Source organism: Hyperolius riggenbachi, chromosome 6 (genome assembly GCF_040937935.1).
Source record: "Hyperolius riggenbachi isolate aHypRig1 chromosome 6, aHypRig1.pri, whole genome shotgun sequence".
Lineage (NCBI taxonomy): Eukaryota > Metazoa > Chordata > Amphibia > Anura > Hyperoliidae > Hyperolius > Hyperolius riggenbachi.
This window is the reverse complement of record NC_090651.1, coordinates 58,480,820-58,504,366: the sequence shown is the minus strand read 5'-3', so window position 1 is coordinate 58,504,366 and position 23,547 is coordinate 58,480,820. Positions and strand designations below refer to the sequence as shown.

At 42.2% G+C, this 23,547-nt stretch overlaps 1 protein-coding gene across 5 annotated transcripts in view; it reads left to right on the top strand.

Moving 5' to 3' along the window:
* PATJ (PATJ crumbs cell polarity complex component) overlaps positions 1 to 23,547 on the top strand; it is a 396,175-nt gene that overhangs the window by 291,906 nt on the left and 80,722 nt on the right. For all 5 annotated transcript variants that reach the window (XM_068239365.1, XM_068239368.1, XM_068239367.1 and 2 more), the window contains one exon: positions 18,978 to 19,050. In XM_068239365.1, the coding sequence (XP_068095466.1) occupies positions 18,978 to 19,050 (73 nt within the window). The remainder of the gene's footprint in view (positions 1 to 18,977; positions 19,051 to 23,547) is intronic.

Here is a 23,547-nt window from a genome sequence, read left to right as displayed (position 1 = left end):
TTCGTGTCCTTACCTCTCCCTCTAGATTGTAAGCCTTTGGGCAGGGTCCTCCTCCTTTTGTGTCCTACCTGATCTTGCACCTCCATTACTGTGCACCCATGCTATGCATCTGAGTGAACCTAACCTGCCTAATCTCCATGCTCCCATCCAGTGACTGACTAAGCATTACCTTGTACTCATACTATGGTGTGTGATCTGGTTTTCTTGTATTCCTGTATTGTCATATTGCTGTATGTCACCCCTAAATATTGTCTGTAACCTAAATTAATGTTCAGCGCTGTGTAATATGTTGGCGCTTTATAAATACAATAAATAATAATAATAACAACAACACTACAATCATTTCACGATCTAGTGGAGTTTACAAGAGTACATTCACATATCTGCTGTTCTGCCTAAAGCAGGGGTGTAAAACTCAAATACGAAGTGGGCCGAAATTGTACACTGGGACCTAGTTGTGGGCTAAACCTCAATGCCTACTGGTCACCTTCCTCCCTTATAAAGTTTCCTGGTGTCTAATGGCCCTCTTACAGCCTCTATACAGTTCCCTGGTGTTTAGTGGTCCTCCATCCGCTATACAATTTCCTGGTGTCTAGAGGCCCCACCTTTCCCCATACAGTCCCCTGGTGTATAGTGCTTTTCCCCTACCTTCCCCATATGGCTTCACCTACAATATCATACACTTAATGGGTAAGCACCATCCCACAATAATAACAAACGTTATGGGAACACCAAATATAATAGTAATAATTTAGCCAAATATCTGATTCTGAATGTGCAGAATGGTGAAAAACAGACTGCAGCAATTTGGGAAAGGAATACCTCAAAAAACTGCACCAAACTGAATTAGGCAAAAAAATCAAATCATCCTTTATTGTAACATACCATAAAAACACTTTGATCAATCAAAAATATGAGAAGTAGTGCAAAATACTAAATAGCCTCCAATAACATCCAGAGCTTTGAGGATGCCGTTCACGGTGAATCGTGATAGCAGAGGTAAGGACACTTGGGGGTCTTCTCTGAGGGAACTGATTCACCCTTTAAAGTCTTATTGTCAATCTGTGTTTTCCCCGCTGAGGGTCTTTTCCTTGCACAGTTCTAGGTCATCTTCATTTGGTTTGGTGGCTGTCTTAGTCTTTTTTTCCATTTACTGCACTTTATTGTCGTTTTGTCAGTTTTCACTCTCATATCGAGACACTGCACTTTTTTTTCTAAGACACACATACATGTGTGTATGTATATGTCATTTATCATATATTTCTATTATCATTATTATATCATTGTTTACAGATTGGTTGCACTATTCTACTTTGGCCGCACTATGCACTTTACATTGCTAGCACTTTTTCCCTTTCTGAGGGTTCCGTTATAATAATTTTTGTCATTGGATGTTGTTTGTTGTTTTTTTGCCTGATTCAGTTTGGTGTGTTTTTTTTGAGGTGTTCCTTTCCCAAATTTCTTCACCTTCAATACATCTTCCCTGGTGGTCTAGAGTGGGCCAAACATTATGCAAAGTGGGAAAACCATTCGAGGGCCAAATTTATTGGCTCTGAGGGCCAGATTTAGCCCGCGGGCCGGAGTTTGACATTTATGGCCTAAAGGTTGCCAATAATGATACAATTTACGGATTGTTTTCATTAACCTGGTCAGACTGGTTGTTAGAGTTTTGTACAGTGGCACCAAATGATCATTTCCAGCCGTTCATACGAAGAATTGTTCTTATACGAACGTTTGGCAAATTATATCGTTGGTGACCACCCAGAGATGGGGCAGGAGAGAAAAATCATACATACCCGGGGTTTCTTCCAGCCCCCTACAGGCTGACCAATCCTTCGCCACCCGCTTCCTGGATGTTTTGCAATTCGCCCTGTTATGTCCTTCAGTCTGGGGCATGTGTGGCCCGATCACGCTCCCGTTTCCAGGAGTGTTCTGCACCTGTGCCGACTGGCCATGGCTAGAGAACTTTCCGCTGCCAATTGTGGAGGATCCAGGCGGTGCAGGAGGATGACTAGGGAGTGATCAGATGGAAGGAGGCTGGAGGAAGCCCCAGGTATGCATAATTTTTTTTTCTCCTGTCCCATCTCAGGTACACTTTAACCTTTCAGCAACATTTGCTACTGTCTGCTATGACTCAGGTTAGGGTTGCTAACTTTTGCCTCCTGACAGCAGAGCATTTTTTAGCAAGTCCAGGCCATGTTTGGTGGATTACATAACTTTGTGACCTCCCCCACGGCTGATAACACGGCTGATAACTGGATCGGAATATTAACACACAATCCCCAATAGTTCTATTCACGGATGCCATTTAATGTAAGAAAATCATCTGTACCTCGTTTAGATTCATTCATTTGCCATTACGGCCTGCCGTAGTCTCAGGATATGTGTTGTAGTTATATTTTTATGCCGTGTTTATGTTTTGTTATTATACTTAATTTTCCACAATATAAATTATAAGTATAACTGCAGCGATAATGACCTTGCTTCAGCAGCGGTACAGTACGATAACTGCTCCCTCGACATTACTAGGAAAGCTCAGCAGCTGCAGAGGAAAGGAATACAGCGCCACAGTACTCGGTACTGGGCTGCAATATGACAATACAGGAAAGGAGGACAAGGCTCCAGGAAAAAAGTATAGTAATTGCCTGGCCTCTACTTTGTACGTTAGCTGCTGCTATGCTTTTACTTGAAATGGTTCCATAATCACAGATGCTATTATTACTATTGACCTTTCTAAAGTGGTAACCTATTACACGGTGCTGAACATTAAATGAGAGAGGAAGATAGCAGGCTTGAGACGAGTAATCATATGTACGCAGCTCGCAGTGGTACTGAGAGATGAGATTGAAGGAGACTTACGAAAAAAAACCACAAGGATGGCCAGAGCCCGATATAGCAGAGTATGTCCCACAAATATATCTTGCTAGATATACAAGGGAAGGGAAGGTACCCGAAAATCAGGCTTGCCACATTGCCTGCTATGTGGTCTCTTAAAGGAGTACTGTAACCCCTGGAAAAAAAAAAGTTTAACTCACTTGGGGCTTCTAAACCCCGCCCAACCCCCCCCCCCCCCCCCCCCCGGGAATATGGTGCCCTCGTCTGGACAAAACAATCCTCTGGTATTCCGCCATGGCTCAGTTCCAGATTTTGCGCCCTTAGTGTAGCAAACCACTGCGTCTGCACGGCCCTTGCTCCCGCTGACATCGCTGGGAGCGTACTGCACAGGCCACAGGTTACAGTACTCATTTAAAGGATATCTGAAGTGGGAGGGATATAGACGTTGTCCTGCTGATCTCTTTGACTGAAGTAGTGGCGTAAGCAAGGGCGTAACTAGAAATCACTGGGCCCCCATGCAAAACTTGGATGCCCCCCCCCCACCCCCCTTGCTTTCTGCACAGGTGAACTAAGAACTAATGTTATTCAATTGGCTAGTGCACACTTGAATGTGTTTTCCCCATGCAGATAAAAACAGTCAGATAGCAGTGAAGCACTGCATGCATTTTCTCTATCAATTACATTCATACTGTGATAAAACGTGCATGTGTTCACACATGCAGACACACAGGGTGTGCAGAAACACATACAGAAAACTGACAGATGAGTGTGCTCCCAGCCCTGCAGATTCCTCCAGCAACACTACAGTACAGAGCACTTGAGGAGGGGTAGAGAAGTTGGGGGTAGGGTGCTGTACACAACAGCCTGCTGCACACTGAATAGGGACTGTCTAAAAATCTTTCTCTACAAATCTTTCTATGATTCCTTATCAGTGGCTTAGCAGATGCAGTCATTAGAACAATTGTGGAGAGAGCAGAACGTTTTTACTCTCTGTGCCCTTAGCTGTCAGTCTCTCAGGACAGGGAAAATGAACTACCCACGGCGGCTTCTGCCCCTGCAGCTGCATCTCTTGCAGGAGCTATTGTTACGCCCCTGCCTCACAGTGATCACAGGGTCAGCGGCAAATGAAATCAGCTCTTGACCGACTCTGAGAGCTCTGCCGTCCTAATGATGCAACGGCAGAGCAAAGAAGCTAGCTGCAAAAGAGCGGCACGATTTGCGGGAGCGTGCTACGGGGATTATTAAAATCTCCGTCCAGGCGGACCCATTTATGATAGTGAATGGAAACGCAAATAGCGTGCGATCGTATGCGTTGCGTTCCGATCGCACGGCTATCTGCGTGTGATGATGTGAATGAGGGAGGCCTTAGGCGGGGAACATACTTGCCTTTTTTTATGCGCGTTTTCTGCACAGAAACATGAGAACTCATGTTAAGCAATGGACTAGTTCACACTTAATGCGTTTATCGTGTGCAGAAAAAAAAAACATTGTGCCTAATTATTCTGCACATTTTGTCAGTTTTCTCTAAAAATTACATTAGCTGTTGTGAAAAACGCCTGAGCATAGAAACACACTTGGTGTGCAGAAAACGCATGCAGAATAATGTGCGCGGAAAACTGAAAAACAAGTGTGTCCCCTGCCTTACTGCTTTGGTTATTCCTGCAGTTACTGTACATCCATCTCTGATGTGAGTTATCGACTCTTAGCGCAATAATTATGTTGTTATGCTGCATTAATGACCTGTTTAATTGCCATGCTACTCCAGGTCGATCCCAGATCCCACAAGAGACTCCACTATGATGTTAATTTCATTAACTCTGGAATTACTTGATATTGAAATCCAGTTTACATATCCGAAAACGTTAAACTCCCTCTTCCTTTCAGAACTTCCTCTCCATTGTACAGAGATTAATTTTGAAATGTCTTGCTGGGAGAGATCAAAAGACCTAATTTGGCGTTTAAGTAAGCGCCTTAGTCAGCACTGTATTTGCATATCTTTGTGTGGCTGCCTTTGTAGGACCTGCGAGGATGTTCCATGAGGAGGAATGTTTAAACTAAAACCGAGGTGAAATGCAGCAAGCCGGCCCAGTGGAACCGTCAGGCCGCCGGCAAGTAAAATATCGGACGTCATCCGTTATAATATTACTTGGCGAGAATACTGCATTTAAAGTGGAACTCCAGTTTTTCTTTAATTATTTTTAAAGGGGACCAAAAGTGACAATAAGGTGGCCAGTTTAACTTGGGGCTACTCCAGCCCTCTGCAGTCCTCCCGGTCCCTGGCCCTTGTTCCACTCTACTCGGGCCGGGTTTGTTTCGGTCACCGCCCAAGGCCCACTGTCCCCAACTACCACCACCACCTCATTTCCTTCTGTGTATAATCCTGTCTTTCTATGCCCCTTCTGTCACCCTGTGCTTCCTCCTCTTCCCCCTGTGGGCACTCCAACTTTGCATCTGTCCCCCTCTTCCCATGTTTGAGACACACAGGCACACACACATACCACACACACACGTTTCACTCACCAGTAGTCCTACAGCAGTTATTATAGGACTACAAAAAATGTTCGCCATTTCTCTGGCCCCCAGAGGACGTCAGTGGATGGGCTATTTCTATTGCAGCTAGAATGGAGAGGCTGGTTCTCTTCTCTTCTAGTGTTACTATTCTTGCCCCTAGATGAGGTCAGTGGAATTATATGGAGTAACTGGTTCCCTTGCCTCTTAAAGAGGCCAGTGGATGTTTTAAATCTCTTGCCCCTTGAGGGCAATAGTGGAAGTGCCATTTCTCTTGCTCCTAGAGGTCAGTGAAAGGGTCATTTCTATTGCAGATAGAATGGAGAGACTGGTTCTCTTTCTTCTAGAAGATGTTAGAGGAAAAGCCATTTTTTTTGTTCTTAGAAAAAGGTCAATGTATTTGCAGCCACCTTTGTTTTCCTTTAGGTTTCAGCTTGTCATAAGTGAGTGACAGTTGCTGCCAATGAGGCCATGGCTTGTGTACTTGGTGTCAAGGTCTAGCATAGCCTACAGAGCGATGGGTTGTTGTATGCAGGACCCATAAGTGTGCTGTAGCCCTTCCTATCCTAATAACCCACAGATCACAGCAGAGATCGACAACATCCTATACATTACTTTACAAATCTTTTCAGCCTGATAACCTCATCACCATCATTCACAGATCTATGACACCTATAGCATTAAATCTTCCCTGTGTGCAGCATTTGTCTTGTTATAGAGAGCACGGAGACTTGTATTGTCATTAGATTTATCTATTTCACCGTAGAGGCCACAATCGGCTTAACAAGAAGATGAACCGAGAAACCTCTCATGTAATTGATTTGGGAAATTCATGGAATTGATCTGGAGATGTTCTGCGACAATGACATTTTGTGCCCTTGTGTCGGCGGCATATAACAATGTAGAGCATCCCCCACCCAGAATGCAATCACTGACCTTCTCCACCAATCCCTGCTGTCATTTTACCGTTGCGTTCTAAATCACTACTATGTTGCTAATCTGTTAGGTCATCATACGGTGAAAGTGGACATAAAACCTGTTTTTACAGGCTGCAGTAATAGCCTCCTGAATGCCCCATACACACGCCTGACTTAAAGTGAACCTCCAGACTAAAAATTGACTCAGCAGCACTGGAAAGGCCTGGTGTTTCTTTAACGGTTTCACAGCATCAGAACTATTTTTCTCTTATACAAGCCTCATTTTTAGCTGTACAGAAAAAAAACTGCCCGGGCATTTTTCCCCTAATGCTGTGCAAAGCATGATGGGATTTCTGATGTTGTTGTTCTCGTTCTGCTGTTTTGGTGCAATTTTTTTCTTTTTTTTACATTTTGAATTTGACATTTGAAGCCTAGCGTGTGCAGCTGGGAGGGGTAATCAGGACACAGGATAATTGGAACTGTGTCTCCTGCTCCTTGTCACCTCCTTTCAACCAAAAAGATGGCTGCCCCCATGACAAAGATGGCTGCCCCCATGAATCACAAACATTTGCCTGTTCTTTTAAAACAGGGTGGGTAAGAGATTATATTACCCATCTATTCTAATTAACATAACTAATGTAACTTAATGACAGTATGTTTGTTTAGGCTGAAGTTCCCCTTTAAAGAGAAACAGTAACCAAGAATTGAACTTCATCCCAATCAGTAGCTGAAACCCCCTTTCCCATGAGAAATCTTTTCCTTTTCTCACACTGATTATCAGTGGGATCTGTATGGCTGATATTGTTGTGAAACCCCTACCACAGAATGTTGCATCACAGCATTCAGGTACTGACATCACACTGTGGGAGCCTTGTTGCAATGTGATAACCTGCTACCTATTATATCCTACCTAGTACGATTTTTTCGCTCTTTCTTCTCAGGAGAGTCGAAATTTTTTTTTTTTCATTTTGGAGTTGCGACCAAGGATCTACAAGAAATGGCCGAGTGGAGACGGTACTTCTCCATGTGCACATACGAGTGGTTGCCTTTTTTGAGCAACCTACCTTTGTGAGTATAATCATACTAGTATTTTTTACTCTGTCCTAACCAAGAAGTTACTACACCAGATCGGGCTCCCGGTGGCCGGGTGTTTCTTTGCTTGTTTCTTGCCAGTTCCGAATATTGTTGCAATGTGGGAAACCACTGTTTACAACTGCCAAAAAAGCAAGCCGCATCGCCTTCCAGTGACCTCACCTGCCAGCAGTAAAAATGTCTACTAAAAATACTTAAAGATGCATACCTTTCTGTAGCTTGTGCTCTCCTCTTTCATTTGATGCCTGAATCGCAGTTCTACACCAAATAGTTTTCATTCAATTTAAAAATCGCAGCTGCCATCTCGGCTATGTTTTAACTTTTGATTCACCCCTGTCTTCTCTGTTAGAGAAGTGCATCACTGAAGGAAGCAGGAAAAGGAAGTGACACGCATGGCCATTGCAAGGGGTCATAGCATGACTAGTTGGAAGTCATTTGCCTTTAAGGCATGCCCATGAGAGGTACTTGGAGTCCCTTTAACCATTTCTGTTGCCCGGACGTGAAGCTCACGTCCGGGCGGCTGCTCTGCTGCGGTGCCGCGCTCCGGCACGTGCCCCCGTGGTGTCCCCCGGTAGCCCTGGGATTAGTGAACGGGAACATGGTTCCCGATCACCGATCCGTGTTCCCAGCAGAAAAACCGAAAGTGATCTTAAAAGAGGCTTCAGTCTTTCTGCACATAAAAATTTCCGCATCCCTCTTGTGCTTCCGCTTAGTGAGAAGCACAAGGAGGGGGGAAAAAATTCAAGGTGGCCATCTTGTGGCCAAATAGTAAAACTACATCTACATATTTTTTACATTACAATTTACGCATATAATAACATTAAAAATTAACTGTTTATTTCCCACACCAAAATATTACCCAAATAAAAATTTTAATGGAAAAAAACAATGACAATAAAAAAAAAGGCAAAAATAATTACCAAAGGGTCTGAACTTTTTAAATATGCATTTGAAGGGGGGTATACTACGAACATGATTTAAATTATAAGCTTGTAAATCGTGATGGACGCAAAACGGAAAAAATGCACCTTTATTTCCAAATAAAATATTGGTGCCATACATTGTGATAGGGACAAAATTTAAATGGTGTCATAACCGAGACAAACGGGCAAATACAATACATAGGTTTTAATTATGGTAGCGTAGATTTTTTTAAAGCTATAATGGCCGAAAAACTGAGAAATAATGAATTTTTTCAATTTTTTTCTTATTAATCCTATTAAAATGCATTTATAAAAAAATAATTCTTAGCAAAATGTACCACCCAAAGAAAGCCTAATTAGTGGCGGAAAAAACAAGATCTAGATCAATAAATTGTGATAATTAGTGATAAAGTTATTAGCGAATGAATGGGAGGTGAAAATTGCTCTGATGCTTAAGGTGAAAAATCCCCGCGGGCTTGATGTATGTACAGTGCCCAGCACACAAATAACTATACTATGTTCCTTTTTTTCTTTCCCTTCCTGAAAGAGTTAAATATCAGGTATGTAAGTGGCTGACTCAGTCCTGACTCCGACAGGAAGTGACTGCAGTGTGACTCTCACCCTCCTAGCAGAAAATGGCTTCTGAGAGCAAGAAAGAGGTAAAAAGGGTCACACTGTAGTCACTTCCTGTCTGAGCAGGACTGAGTCAGCCACTTACATACCTGATATTTAACTCTTTCAGACAGAGAAAGAAAAAAAGGAACTCAGCATAGTTATTAGTGTGCTTGGCACTGTACATACCCATGTCTATCTCATCATATCACATGTCACTTCGGGTATCCTTTAAAAAGGCCATATTACATACAATTGCTTAGTTTTTTTTTCTTTAGGTATTTTACATTTCGAGCAATTTTCTTGATTGTATTGTTTGAAAAATCTAAATCAAACAATGGGGGGAAAAAGACATTGAATTTTTCTATATAATCCATTGTTTTTATTAAAATAAAAAATGAAAATTAAACATTTTGGTTGAATTGTTTATGGCCAACGTTACGTTTCTATGCGTGGTCCCTTCTTCAAGATGCGAGACTTAGAAAATAAGTGCACCTGTATAATGGTGCTGCAAGCTTCAGCATTCACAATAACCTCCGGCAGTGATGAGGCAAGCCCCGCCCTCTTAACTGCCACAAGAAGACTCCATAGGGACAGAGTGGCTGCCTTTGTTTGTATAACCGCACATCCTAGCTAGTGTGTGTTTGAGTTTCTTGAAGGGCATTTGGAAGTTTGAGAAGGGCTATTTGGGTAGAAGTCCCCTTATGAATCAGAAGGAAAGTACCACACTCGAGAGGACTAGCTATCTCAGTGAATTAATGTGAATATAATTCAAAGCATGCAGACAGCAGCCTGAACTAGAAAGGGTTCAAGCCCCTTGTGTGTATGATTTGAATTACATTTATATTAAATCTCCACGTCTGCTGGTCCTCTCGTGTGCAGAACCTTTATTCTGATGTACGCAGAAGGGCAGGCAGACTTTATTCTGTGCATGTTAATTGCAGCATCATCAGTTCCAGATTGTGATGAGGGGGAAATACACTGCTTTGTCTTCAGAAGGGCCCTTATCCTTTATGTAATCAGCAAGGAAGGGATCATGCGACCAAAAATTACAAGTGTATAGACTCTGTCCCACCTTCTATACCTTGGTCTCCTCCCCTGTGTAAATTACGGCTGGTTCACACCGGCTTCAGCTGGCGGCTGTGCAAATCATTTACCACCAGGATCAACCCAACCGAGCAAAAAGGGTGCCGGACGTTTGGGCGCTGCCATAGACTGTAATGGGAATTACGGCTATAGCAGTGCTCAGAAAGTAATTTGGACACCAGCTAAAGATGGAGCCCAAATTATGAATAAAACCGTATAATTCATCCACCAGCAATAGCTGGCACCTGAGTGGCATCTTACCTGTCCTGGAGGGGGAATAGTAATTAACGCCATCGGGAAACTTGAGCCGGTTTTCGGCTTCACCCTGTGCCAAACTTCCCAGTGCGCTTTTTGCATATATGTGGGATCGACCGTGTCTTGCGTTGAGATGAATGGGAGTGTTCATCTCCATGCGTTTACCGTTGTTTGCAGGCAATTGCGCTCACGTTACAGTCCATCGAAATTCCACTGCGCGTCTGGTGGGTGGTAGCAGTGTTCGGTGGTTCTGTGTCCCCTCAAAATGTGACAAGGTAACGGAACGGGAGCCGATGCTAAATGCTTTTCTGCTTGGTTGCAGAAAAGTGTTAAGCAACAGCTAAATGTAGCAAAGAAATGAACAGCGCTACTTAAAAACTGATGAATGCTTACCTGCAAAAATGTGCAGACCCCACTCATGGGATACAAATACACAATGAGCACACATACAACCTGTCTACCACTTGGAGGATGTTAGTTTCCACTAACAGCTTGCAATGCAATTTGTTAGGTACTCGTCCCTCCCACTGTCGAAGAAGTCTTTCCTCCATGGGAGGGGACCTAACACTAACTAAAACCTACCTATGCATATGCATAGCCTGGGCGCGCTACCAGTAAAATTAAGAATTGCGCAGAAAAAGTGGAATCAGCGCATCACCAGGCTAAATGTGCCACCGGCAGGCTTAAAGAGAATCTGTATTGTTAAAATCGCACAAAAGTAAACATACCAGTGCGTTAGGGGACATCTCCTATTACCCTCTGTCACAATTTCGCCGCTCCTCGCCGCATTAAAAGTGGTTAAAAACAGTTTTTAAAAGTTTGTTTATAAACAAACAAAATGGCCACCAAAACAGGAAGTAGGTTGATGTACTGTATGTCCACACATAGAAAATGCAACCATACACAAGCAGGCTGTATACAGCCTTCCTTTTGAATCTCAAGAGATTTGTGTGTTTCTTTCTCCCTGCAGTTCTCATGCACTGAAGTTTCAGGCTGCTCTTTTTTCTCCTGCAAACAGCTTTGCCCTTGTCTGTAATTCTTCAGTATGTAAAAGCCCAGCCAGCTCAGAGGACGATTTATCCAGCTTGTAAAAGAGAAGAGAGAAGCTGCTCTAATCTAAATAATACACAGGCAGTGTGCATAGAGGGGCCTGGAAGGGGGAATTCATAGCAGAACCACAACACTGAAGAACTTGGCAGCCTTCCAGACACAGGCTGACAAGTCTGACAAGGGAAATATACATTGATTTATTACAGAGATGGTGATAGTAGAACGTGCTGCAGTAAGCCAGAACACATTAGAATAGCTTTTGGAACTTGTAGGATGATAAAAAACAGGATGCAATTTTTGTTACGGAGTCTCTTTAAGGCTGTCTACATGTGATAAATACCTTGCCGTGAGCGGTTGTATTACTAGAGGCGGGGCAGACCAGAGACAGAGGTGATAACACGTGTTCCCTAGGAGATAAATGGGACAGGAAGCAGTCAGGAGGAAGACTATTTCTGCACACTAGAGATGGACACTGAGATGCTACTATTTGTGACTTCTGGGCAAACGTTATGCAAATTGTGTACGACTTGGAATTAGACCAATCCAAAGCAGCGGGAAGTACATTTCACTGACCAGGTTCCACGCTGCATACACTTTTGCATAAAATTAGCTTGCAAGTTGAAAAAAACTGATCATCTCTGATTGCAATGTTTGTATTGCATTTTGGTTTTAATTTTGGTTGTAAAGCAGTGCATGCTGCTGAAACTGCAAATACAAATGCATGTGTGCAAGAAGGAAGCCACAAACGTTGATCCTCATACTATACAGAGGTGGTAAAATTGGTCAATGATGGGCCAATCATAATTGAGTGTGTGTTTCAAGCTTTAGGCCTGGGACCCACTAGCATAGCTTTTCTAAGAGCTTGTGATTTGTAAAGCTCTTGCTAATGTAGTGATATGGAGGATTTAAAAAAAAAATTGCATTAGCATTACATAAGCAAAAGCTGTTGAAAGTAACCACAAGTGCTTACAAAAGTGTTGCTAGTTGGTCTCAGGCCTCATTAAGAATTGTGGTTTATTTTGAATTTGCAGCCATCTATGACTTTCTGTAATTAGAAGGAAGGCCAGGGTTACATTGCAAAGCACTAGCACTTTGTGTAAGCATTCTGTAAGTCATTAGAAGTGCATTTTCCAGCGATTTTATTGAGCCCAAACACTCTAGTGGGCTCAATACCTTTAGCATTTTATATTAGCAGAGTGTTTTTGATAGCGCCGGCAATTGTCGGAACTCCAAAAACATTCAAAAAAGTGCTTAAGTGGGTTTCAGGCCAAAGATCCAGTTTCATCCCTTTACATACAGGTCTTTTCCTTTTTTATCCCTTTGATGTACATAACTTTCCTAAGGCCTCTTTTCCATGGGCAGTTGATAGGCAGTGAAATGCCTCTCAAACTCTCACAACTGCTCGCTGCTGCCTAGTAACTGCTCGCTGCTGCCTGGCAACTGCTTGCTGATCACACAGTTCAACTGCCCATGGAAAAGAGGCCTTAATCCCCATATTTCTGCATGACTAATGGCTCAGACACACTATAAGCACTTTTTCTGAGCGCTTTTTGGCCTCCAGAGCTTTCTGAGAGCTTTTTAAAAAAAACCTCCCCTTGACTAACATTTTAATCACGATCGCAATGTTACCGCTATTTAAATGCAAGTCAATAGGAGCATTTTTTAAAAATCTCTCCCATTCACACTTAAAAAGTGCAAAAGGGTAGTGCGGGTGATTTTACCACGATTAGCAAGGTAAAATCGTTGTACACTTCCACAATTCCCGATGATCGTGATCAGCGGTTGTAAAAGTACTGTACTGCGATCGCTCGAATTGTGGCAAAATGCTGCAAGTAACATGTTTTGAGCTTGCCGTTATTCGCGAAAAGCCCACGATCCGCAGCAATCGTGGCGGTGAGATCACTGCCATTATGTTTCTATTGCTCTTAGGAATGGGCCCTACGAGTTTCACTTGCTCTATCCTTGGGTTTACTGAGATCAGCTTATAGAAAGGACACACATCCAGAGAAAGCCATGCCTGTTGTGTTTTTTTTGCACAGCTTGGACTGACACACCCATGTGTCATTTCCCCAGCTGAAGAAATGGCCTGATTGCATGCAAATTGTATCTAGCTGGGGATTGGGCCAATCAAAAGCACTTCCTGTTTCCAATTAAGCTGCCTGCAATTTGCATTTAATTTGTATCCAAGCTAGAATCAATAGCTTCTTATTGACCATGTCTGCCTGTCAACCCAGTGTTGTTAGTTAGCCAGTATAGACCGGTTCCTGTACAAGCAATGTATGGCTCCCTGCAGCCTAATTAGATTTTGCCTCTGGAAATGAATTAATAAACCTCCGACAATAAACACGGGTCCCCAGGATGGTTCTCTCCACGCTGCTGCATTTTTATTTTCCCTGCTATTCCGTCATTTATCTGATTAAAGCATTTACTTTGCAGCCAGCACATTAATACAGATAAATAGAGAGGTCAATGTTGCCTCCAGAAGATGTGATGAGTAATGTCTTATAAACCAGCGGCGCTCTGCTGGCCTGACACGGGCGGCCGCTGCCTGGTGGTAAATTAAGCGAGCATATGGCGTATGCTGTGAATGCAGAGCGGGCTCCCAGGGTATTCACACTGTGTACAAGCTAATAAACCACCTAGTTGGAAAATGTGAAAGCACTTTACTGTTGTGTACTTAAAGAACAAGCAACACCCATGCTAACCTAGAAATAAAAAACATATATATATATAAGTAGATAAATACTACTTCAACTTACATAACTGATGTATTGTGCTATCCACGTAATGATTCCTGTGAATTTTATAAAGGAAAAGCAGAAAATCCTATTGTAGGCAGTGGCCATTTTTTCCAAGCTAATGCTGACATCCTATCCTCCCTGACTCTTGTTTTCTCCCCCTCTCTTCTCTTGCTCATTGTGTATTCATTAGCTGCCCTCCTCCCAGAGTATTTTTTTTTTTTTTATTTACACATCCAATTACTGAGTCACCTCAGCCTTGCTTGTAAACAGAAGTGATCAGCTAGGCAGGGAAATAAATGGAAGAGGAGGAATATATTATAGATAAAAGTTCTTTTAGCTCCCAGCATTCAACTTTTTGGCACTGTTTGGCACTAGGGCCAGTGCTCCTAAAGTATGTGCTAACTCCAAACCATAACAGCAGAAAAAGTTTTGAATGCAGGAATGGCATCTTTATCACTTAATACACTCAGACCAGTTGCTGTTGAAATTTGATTTTTATGGTGACAATACCGCTTTAATAACGAACCTCTGCCATCTGTGATGCACAGCAACTCTTCAACTAACCCGATTTTCATTTTGTACGTTTCTTTGAGGGCCCTTTTACACTTACAGGTGAAACCTGTGTTATGTTACCCTATTTTACCGCAAAGGGACGCAAAGGCAATAATAGTCTATGGAGACTTTCACACTTATTTCGGTCCATTGCGGTGCGCCGGATGTATCCAAGCCGACGCAAGGACAGCTTAACGTACAGTGCTTGGGGCAATGGAAGTCTATGGACGACACAGTAAGTGTAAACGCTGGAGCGCAGTGAATTAGGGCGTGTATGGGCGGACTGACGTGAATCCCAGTGATGTAATTCCTGCCCAGCAGGGCGTACGTCACTGAGCTGGAGGTGGTGCTATGCATATGACCTTGTCGGCACACTTTGTTGCTGGGACATATGATTGTCGTTTTTTGCTTTGCGGTGGGATGTGGCAGGAGCATAGCCCTGCAGAAAACAAGTGTAAAACCGGCCTTATATGGTACTGTCACTTTTTTGGAGTTCTTTACACTTAAAAATCCATATTAGTATTGTCCTTCAAAGAGACTAAAGGTAACCATACATCTAACGATTTTCTATTGGGCGATCAACTACAGTGCGGTTGGTAGAAAGTTGATCGACTAGTGGCCCACACACTACAAACGATATCCTCTGGGATTCACCTTCACTAATCAATCTGAACAATGTTGTGCCTCCATGCTCTGATTTATTTACGATCGACTGATATCTTCCAGTCTGCTCGATCAACTATTCCATGCGTTTCACCCAGATATGGGCCTGTTATTGTCGATAGCACAAACTGGGAGGGAGGTTAGTGGTGTTCTACCGCCGATTCAAGCAATCTGCAAGCACATGTATCCCATCAGGCAATCCCAGCCTGTGCCAGAAATCGGGGACTTTGCTGTATTAACATAGGATACGTCAACTGTCAGTTTATGCAACCAATTGCGATCTGACAAAATGGGCTGTTTTGTGTTGCAGTGAGAACCAAGCCAAGGTACATCACTGCAAGATGTTTGTTTGATTTGTGGTCTCCCAGAATTCCCTGGGAGGAAAGTTCAGCATAGTTAAGCAGCTTAAAGCAGTAGGATCAGCCATACTATGCTAGGGGAAAAAAAACACATATATAAGTAGATACATACTTGATCTACTTACATAACACATTATACTGTCCACGTTTTGATTTCAGTGAATGTTATATAGTAAATGATGAGAATTCTGTTCCTGGTGGGGGCCATGTCTTTTGCCCACAGTTAAAGAGACACTGAAGCGAAAAAATAATGATATTATGATTTGTAGGTGTAGTACAGCTAAGAAAAAAAACTTTAAGATCAGATACATCAGTCTAATTGTTTCCAGTACAGGAAGAGTTGAGAAACTCCAGTTGTTATCTCTATGCAAAAAAGCTATTAAGCTCTCGGACTAACTTGGTCTTGGAGAGGGCTGTTATCTGACTTTTATTATCTCAACTGTAATTGAACTGTTTACTTTTCCTCTGCTAGAGGAGAGTTAATTACTTCACAGACTGCTCTGAAAGACTCATTTTGAATGCTGAGTGTTGTGTAATCTGCACATATTATAGAGTGATGCAATGTTAGAAAAAACACTAAGTACCTGAAAATAAAAATATGAGAATATTTTCTTTGCTGCTAATCTTCTAGTAATTATTCATAGTACACAACCAATTCATTATATCATATATTTTTTTTTCGCTTCAGTGTCTCTTTAAGGCTAACTCGTGATGTCATTTCTGCCCTTTACTTTTTTTCTTGTCTCCTCCAATCGCTGAGTCGCCTCAGCCTTACTTGTAAACACAAGTGAGTAGGGGATTAGGTTTCAGATAAGCAGCAGGCAGGGAAATAAAGCGAAGAGGAGGAATAGATTATAGATAAAAAGAACCCCCAGCATGCAATTCTTTGGCACGACTACTAAAGGGCCAGTGCTCCTTAAGTATGTGATAACTCCAAATCATAACAGCAGAAAAAGTTTTGAAAGTTTTGAATGCAGGATTAGCATCTTTATTACTTAATACACTCAGACCAGTTGCTGTTGAAATTTGCTTTTTATGGTGACGATACCGCTTTAAGCTAAACATCACTGGGAAGGCGGGGTTATATACCAATATACATGAATATATACATATAGGAAGTGTTTTTGATTCTGAAACCAGGATAAATGGCATAAACTGGGTATTCATTATCACATTAAATGTATCACATTCTTCCAGATGTCGTTGTGGTGTCTTTTTAAATGTGTAAAAAAATTAAATAAATAAAAGCAAGATAGTAAGCCAAAAACTTATACTTATTACAAAAATCTGAAAGGACATCACAAAGGTGAAAGCTAATACACATAATGGTGAACCTGCCATGCAGCAATCATAGAAGGCGGAGAGGAAAGGGACCTATCCTCCCAATAAAGCACAAGAAATAATATGTAATGTGGATGGTGTATAAGCTACTCTGCCTCCTCTCATTGTCCATCCTTAACGTCTCATGAAATAAATCTGATCATGTGCTGGGTGAGGCAGAGTTGAGGTTTCTCAGAAAAGGCCTTTTTTTTCTTCCTTTTTGTTATTTTCATTTGGCACATTGTAGATATAAACAGATTAATTAGATAGATTATGCCACATAAGCCCTTTTCTGAACCTGTCTCCGTTGCTCAGGATGACAGACAGGCTGAAAGTAATATTTCATCACGACAGGGTTCATTCTCTTCCTGGATATGTGTTCATGTATGCAGTTTCAGCATATGCTTTATTAACCATTTCACATTCCTGGGTTGAGACTCCTAACACTTTTGGCAAATCAACTGCCGCTATTGATATTACCCATGCCATCAAAGTGATGCATATATTGTTTTTTTGGGGATAATCTAGGCTTCTTTGGGGAAAAAAAATTCCAATTACTGTTAATTTCACTGTCGTTTTATTGATGAAAATTAAGTGTAATTGCAAAAATGTTTTCTTTTCTTTTTTCATGTTTCAGGCCAGGTTCACAGTGGTCAGTTGCATAACGCACACATTAAGAGTGTGAGCTGCAATGGGCACTGGCCATAGACTTTAATACAAAGCCTGCATGCAGCGAGTTAGAATAAAGTGATAAGTTACAATGCAGTACTGTGAACAGGCCCATAGAATTGTATGGGCAGTGAGATGACATGCAAAATTATTCTGCAATGCAGCTGAGCACTGTGAACTAGGCCTCACCCTTCCTAATTTGTACATAAGTGCCACAGTTTAAAAACTTCTATATATAAAAAAAACAAAAAACATAAAATGGAAAAATACACCTTTGTCTTTTAATAAAATGTTGTCACCATACATTGTACTAGGAACGTAATTTAAATGGGGTAATAAACCGAGACAAATGGGCAAATAAAATGTTTGGGCTTTATCTACTGTAGCTGTTTTAGAACTATACTGGCTGAAAATCGAGAAATAATTTTTTTTCATTTTTTTTTCTTATTCCTTTTAAAATGCATATAAAATAAAATTATTTTTAACAAAAAAGTTCACCCGAAAGAAAGCCAAAAAACAATATATAGATCATTTTGGTGTGATGAGTAGTGATAAAGTTATTGGCAAATGAATGGGAGGAGTGTGATGTGTGAAAATTACTCTGGTTTTTAGAGGGGAAATAACCTGTGGTGGGGGAAGTGGTTAAGATTAGTTAAGGGTTTTTAATAGATAAATAAAAATGAGGACTTCGGGAATCTAGGAAAGCATATGTATGTACTCCTATACAAATATGCATAACTACACTTATCCCTTAAAGCAGATTTTCCATAAGGCACTGTAGGCACGTGCCTATCGGCACCTGATAATAGAAAGGCGGCTCACTCTGCTGCTCAAGTGCTTCCTCCCTTCTTCCCTTTGCAGAGTCCCGAGCAGAGTGTAAATGAGAGGTTACTCACCTGTATCTAGGCATTCCACTGAAAAGATCTCCCTTTAGTTGGGTACAACTTAATATTGAGGGTATTCTGTCTACCTAATACTAAGGGTCACCTGTAGCTACCTATGACTGGTAAGCAAAGTAAGGGAGAAGTGACAACTGGGGCCAGCCAGCACACTTCTGGTGCAGTTTGGAGGGGTTTGTAGGTTTATGGAGGGCAAAGTCTAGGGTGCCAGGACATCTGTGCCTATAGGCTCTTGAGCTGTAAATCCAGGCCTGGCGTCTCCTGTGGCAGTGTTACCACTAGCAGGTTCCTCAATGTTGTGATCCAACACTGCTCTGTTCCTAGAACATTTCACTTCCTATTATGAGGATTGCTATGTGAGAACCTGCAAAGGGCCATCACATCCATTGCTTCCATCACTGCCCTGCTAAATCTGCAGTAGAGTTAGGAGGCGGATGTTTGGCTATTGTGATGATTTATGGTGAAAAAAATGGTACATTTTCTTTTCTTTTATCAGAAATAAAGATGCTGCTCAGCAGATGGCCATTAGCCCTACGTCCGCGCCGGCCAGTCCGCCGTTCTTCAGTCCGGTGAGTACGTGTTATAAAGCCAGCTGATAAAACAACTGAAAAACATTCTGTTTTGGTTTACACAATTGATTTTTGTGCATGAAACAGATTGTTTGGCTGATGTGACTGACAATACAAAAGATCAATGCTTGCAGTTTAATAGCACGTTAACTTGTGATTCCGAATCAAATTACCATTTTGAATAGATGCGCAGTCAGGTTTTCAAATCCCAGGCAGAGATCTAAACAAATCATCTAATAGCTCAATATTCAGAATGCTTAAAGCATACCTGAGGTGGGATTAAATGCAGAACGCTAAGCAGATATCTAAACACTCTCCAAAACTGCTGCAGCTTAATATGTAAAACTTGCGCTTCCTCAACAATCTTATTTATAAAGTCCCAATGTGTGTCTTGTCCTAAAAATACAGCAGTTCAGAAATAAGTGGGAACCTGGTCTCTCCCCCACACACACACTCATCTCCCCACCAGCCTTCCTTGTAACAATAGGAAAGGGGGGGGGGGGGGGGGTAGTAATCGACTTCCAGATTAGTTGTTAAATTCTGTACGATTGTGGAGCACTGGTTGAGTTTTTCCACATATAAAACTGTGCCGGTGTTTGGAAGATGTTTGGATATTTAGATATTTACCCGAGGACATCTTTAGCTATAGGCCTAGTGCTTTCGGTGGTGACCAGTGTCTTGGTTCCGAACCTGACACGTGATATGACTTCAGATGATCAGGGATCTTCTACACATGCCAGAACAAGCTATGCAGCGGAATGCCTCCAGGTCTAAGGATAATATTGTGTGCCTGGAGTGAGATTTGATAGAAAAACTATTCAGTTTTAAGGTTAATGGACCACTATCATGCAAAATTGTAAACAGAGCCCTGTTTGTTACTAGGTATGAGCTCAGCAGTTCGGAATCTGTATTCCTAACAAAACTGAGCCTTTAAACTTGCAGCAAAGGGAAGTTAACTTAACCTTGTCGCCGACTATAGCCGCTGCGCTCCATGACTCGTTCCATCGCATTACACATCACTACAATACTTCCTCCTTCCAGTTTGAAGGAGGAAGTATTGGAGAGATGGAATGTGACTTGTAGTTAATTGGTTAAAGGCGGCAACGAGGGTGAGTCAATCCTCCGCCCCCTTAGCCACAGCCGCAAGTCTAAAGGCTATTTTTTTTGTGCAGAATGCAGATTCCTAACTGCGGAGCTCATATCTATTTGAAACAACAGCTGTAGATTGTTTTTATGCGGGGGGTTGATGTTCATAAAAAAAAGGGAAGGCTTCCTGTAAGGATGTATGCTGTAGTGTTCCTCTTGCATTCAGGATTAAATTTCAAAAACTTTGTCCTGTTGGGAACAAGTTTTATTTATCATAGAATACAGACTTTTTTTTCTTCCCTTAAAGGACAACTGAAGCGAGTGACATATGGAGACTGCCATATCCTGCTGATCAGAGCCGGGCCGAGGCAGAGGAGAGAGAGGCTCCAGCCTCAGGGTGCAGTGTAGGAGGGGGCGCACAACTCACCAGGGCTGAGGCAGAGGCGAGGGAGGCTCCAGCCTCAGGGTGCAGTGTAGGAGGGGGCGCACAACTCACCAGGGCCGAGGCAGAGGCGAGGGAGGCTCCAGCCTCAGGGTGCAGTGTAGGAGGGGGCGCACAACTCACCAGGGCCGAGGCAGAGGCGAGAGAGGCTCCAGCCTCAGGGTGCAGTGTAGGAGGGGGCGCACAACTCACCAGGGCTGAGGCAGAGGCGAGGGAGGCTCCAGCCTCAGGGTGCAGTGTAGGAGGGGGTGCACAACTCACCAGGGCTGAGGCAGAGGCGATAGAGGCTCCAGCCTCAGGGTGCAGTGTAGGAGGGGGCGCACAACTCACCAGGGCCGAGGCAGAGGCGAGGGAGGCTCCAGCCTCAGGATGCAGTGAAGGAGGGGGGCACACAATTCACTCAGCTGTCATTCCCCTATTGTGTTTGGAAGAAGAGAGACGTAAGAAAAGGGGATACATGGCACTGACTGCAGGCCAGATAACTAGAGATTAAGGTATTGGGGGGGAAGGGGGGTTGGGGCCCTGGGGCGAATCTTAGTGTAATAGCAATCAGTGTGTGAGGGGTGGAGAGGCATACTTTAGTGTCTCAGCCTTGGGTGCTGGAGAACTTTGCCCCGGCTCTGCTGCTGATCCTCTCCCTCTATTACTTCCAGCCATAGACCCTGAACAAGCATGCAGCAGATCAGGTGGTTCTGAATTTGTCAGATCTGACAAGATTAGCTGCATGCTTGTTTCGGGTGTAATTCAGAAACTACTGCATTAGATCTTTGAATTTGTCTTCTATTTCTCATTGTTTTGTACAATGGATCACCCTGAGGGGTACACAGCATACACCATTCCATCCCTGTGCATATATTCTGTAATGATGCCCAGATTGAGAAATAACAGCTTGATACATGGTTTTGTAGCTGATTTGCTGCAATGTAACCACCGTATTTTTCTAGTCTGCTGATAGACTGCAGGTGAAGGACAGGGGAAACTTAAGTATGGAGTATATAAATTGCATCTCATTATTGGCTGCGAACGCATACAAGCAGGGGCGCATGGCGGCTGCTTTGTGCTGGGGGGAAAGGTGGAATGTTGTCAGGATTTTGGAAACAAGCAGCAACACATTCATTATTCATTTGCTGCTGCTGCTGCTTTCAAATTCTACTAGAAGACCTTTAAAACTGACACCTGCCAACAAGAACGTAAATCAAAAAAACAAAACCGAATTTAAAAATATGAGGCTCAGGATTACAAATTCCGTCTCAAAGTGTAACGTAGCCACAAAGCTACGTGTCCGTGTGCTGCAGGTCTTTGTGGCCATTTTATAATTCAATTCCATGGTTAGTTTCTTGAGCAAAGACTTTCTGTATGGCAGAGAAGTTTGCGTTTAGATCAGGATGCTGCACTGGGCTTGAAGAAATCAACATAATTACTCCTAAACCGAGACGCTCAGACCCTTTGGCTGTAATGGCAAGGCACTGCTGTGAGGTTGGCCTGAAGAAGCTGGTAGGATCCCATGAAACGCATTGTCTAATCTAGTGCTTGAATAAACTTCCTTCCAGTAAACCGTGTCCTAGTTCTTCAGGACACGTAACACTACCTCTGCTCCTTTTTCTTTTTTAACTATTTTATACATACCTGACCCCTCCAAAAATGTTTTTTTTTTTTTTTTTTAAAGGTTACTCCTAAACAGGGCTTGCCACCTTAGCAGGAGTCACAGGTGGTACCTGCTGTATTAATAGTGTGGGCCTCGTATTTCAGTAGCGATGGTATTTTGGTAGCTGTCCTATTGGTGGAAATGAATGAGTTGCTAATAATGACTTGCATGCAAATTTAGTTTTAAAAGTTTTTTCCTTAAGATTGGACAAATAATTTATTTGTCCAATCTTAAGGAAAACTTTTAAAACTGTATTACAACTATGCAAACAAGCAGCCCCATGCATAGGGCAATTGGCATCAATATCAATAACTGCAAAATTGACACTCCATATATAATATATGCAATGTGGTCAAAGATAGAAGTCTAGTATCTTCAATGCTGATCTTCAAGCCAGTCATAGACAGATATACAGTTGGTTCCCTACTTACAAACATGTTCATCTTACAATGTGCCTAAATGGAACCCGTTTGTAAGTTGAGTTTTGTGTTATACGTAGTGAAAGGTAGATAAATTATTTACTTTCGATCAACTCTGGATTGGGACAAATAGTATAAGCAATTTTTTTTACTTGTTTTTGATGTGCTTTTAAAGTGTTTTAAACTATTTATGAGTTATACTACTGGATACTGTAACAATGAACAGCAAAAATATATACGGTAATAAAAACAGTCCTGTGTATTTTGTACAAAAAGACAACCTTTTATTTCTGAAACCTTGTTAGTCAAGTCTTTTGTATGTAGGAGACTCTGTATACATAAACTGAGCGGAAAAGGGATTATCAAGAAAAATGCAATAAATATTGCAAGTCAGCATAGTCAGTCCACAGGGCCTTTGTCTTCTGGAACTGGTGTAGATGTAGACGATCATATATTGTGGCCTGCAGCCTTTCATATTTAATTAATCTATGAACTCTATTAATAACAGGTTCAATGGCAAGAACTGTTTTGGTCCACTAGGAGGTCGAGTAGGGTTTGGCAGCCATTAGTATAAATTAATAAATAAGTAAGCGATGCATCAGGTGTTTAGTACCTTGCTTCTTGTGGCCCAGCAGAAAGACAGGATATTTGGTAAAAGGTGTAATGAAGACTTGGAAAGGATTGTAGTGACCTCGTTTCAAAAACAAGCATGCTGGCATTGCCACCAAATGTGAAACAAGGATCCAACCTGGCCACAGCCTCTAAAGAATAATACCGTTATTTGGCAATATCCTATACAAGTATAAGAAATAAATTCTACCTCCTTCTAGGGGGTATTAAGGCATCAAAATTGGAAGACACTATGTTTTCAAAATATTTTATTGTGGCATTGATCATATCATTGC